This window comes from Carlito syrichta, unplaced genomic scaffold (genome assembly GCF_000164805.1).
Source record: "Carlito syrichta isolate Samal-C Ts95f unplaced genomic scaffold, Tarsius_syrichta-2.0.1 Scaffold273611, whole genome shotgun sequence".
Classification (NCBI taxonomy): domain Eukaryota; kingdom Metazoa; phylum Chordata; class Mammalia; order Primates; family Tarsiidae; genus Carlito; species Carlito syrichta.
Window position 1 is genome coordinate 1 of NW_007217707.1, and position 799 is coordinate 799.

Genomic DNA, 799 nt, shown 5'->3' on the forward strand with positions numbered 1-799 from the left:
TATGTTAGAGAAACAAAGATGACATCACAAAACATTTTTTAATGCTAACTTTAATAGAACCTCTCCAGTTAGGAAGAAAATATAGTTTGCAAAAAGCCCTGCCCATCTCAGCACTTTTTATTGTCATGACAGGGGAGCGTGTTCAACACCTGGAAACCCATGTGGGTTGTACTGTTAGAAGATGGCATTGAATTCTATAAGAAGAAAAGTGACAACAGCCCCAAAGGAATGATCCCCCTGAAAGGAAGCACTCTGACTAGCCCTTGTCAGGACTTTGGCAAAAGGATGGTGAGTTGACATGACTCGTTGCAATGAACCCCTGGTCAGGCACTGACCTTTTGGTCCATGCATAGTTTACAGTGCAGGTTGGTACTCCTTGGGCCAGTCCCTCCCACTACCACCTATACCCCACCCCAGTATTTGGCTCTCTCTTGGCCAGGACAGGTTTGGGTCAACTGCTTTGCTTTGTGAGGGGCCTCAGCCCCTTGAAAGGAGTCATTCCTAATGAGATGTGTTTTGAATTCCAGTTTGTGTTTAAGATCACAACGACCAAACAGCAGGACCACTTCTTCCAGGCAGCCTTCCTGGAGGAGAGAGATGGCTGGGTTCGGGACATCAAGAAGGCCATTAAATGCATCGAAGGAGGCCAGAAGTTTGCGAGGAAATCCACTAGGAGATCCATTCGCCTGCCAGAGACTATTGACTTAGGGTGATTTTCTGTGTTTGTTTCTCTCTTACCCTCCCCCCCTTTTTCCTTCCCTCTGACAGAGAAAATCACAAGATTCTTCAAGTCTTGGTT

At 46.2% G+C, this 799-nt stretch overlaps 1 protein-coding gene across 1 annotated transcript; it reads left to right on the forward strand.

Annotated features, from left to right (window-relative positions):
• The first annotated feature begins 120 nt into the window (after positions 1-120).
• On the forward strand, positions 121-727 carry LOC103254224 (pleckstrin-like). The gene is made up of 2 exons (XM_008052360.1): positions 121-288; positions 528-727. The coding sequence occupies exons 1-2, from the start codon at positions 160-162 to the stop codon at positions 711-713; spliced, it is 315 nt and encodes a 104-aa protein (XP_008050551.1). The 5' UTR covers positions 121-159; the 3' UTR covers positions 714-727.
• Positions 728-799: the final 72 nt, after the last annotated feature.

Excerpts from the sequence above, each read along its gene's own strand:
- LOC103254224 (XM_008052360.1), top strand. The coding sequence starts at position 160 with ATGTGGGTTGTACTGTTAGAAGATGGCATTGAATTCTATAAGAAGAAA. Across the intron at positions 289-527 it reads AGGACTTTGGCAAAAGGATG|TTTGTGTTTAAGATCACAAC; the intron begins GTGAGTTGACAT and ends TTTGAATTCCAG.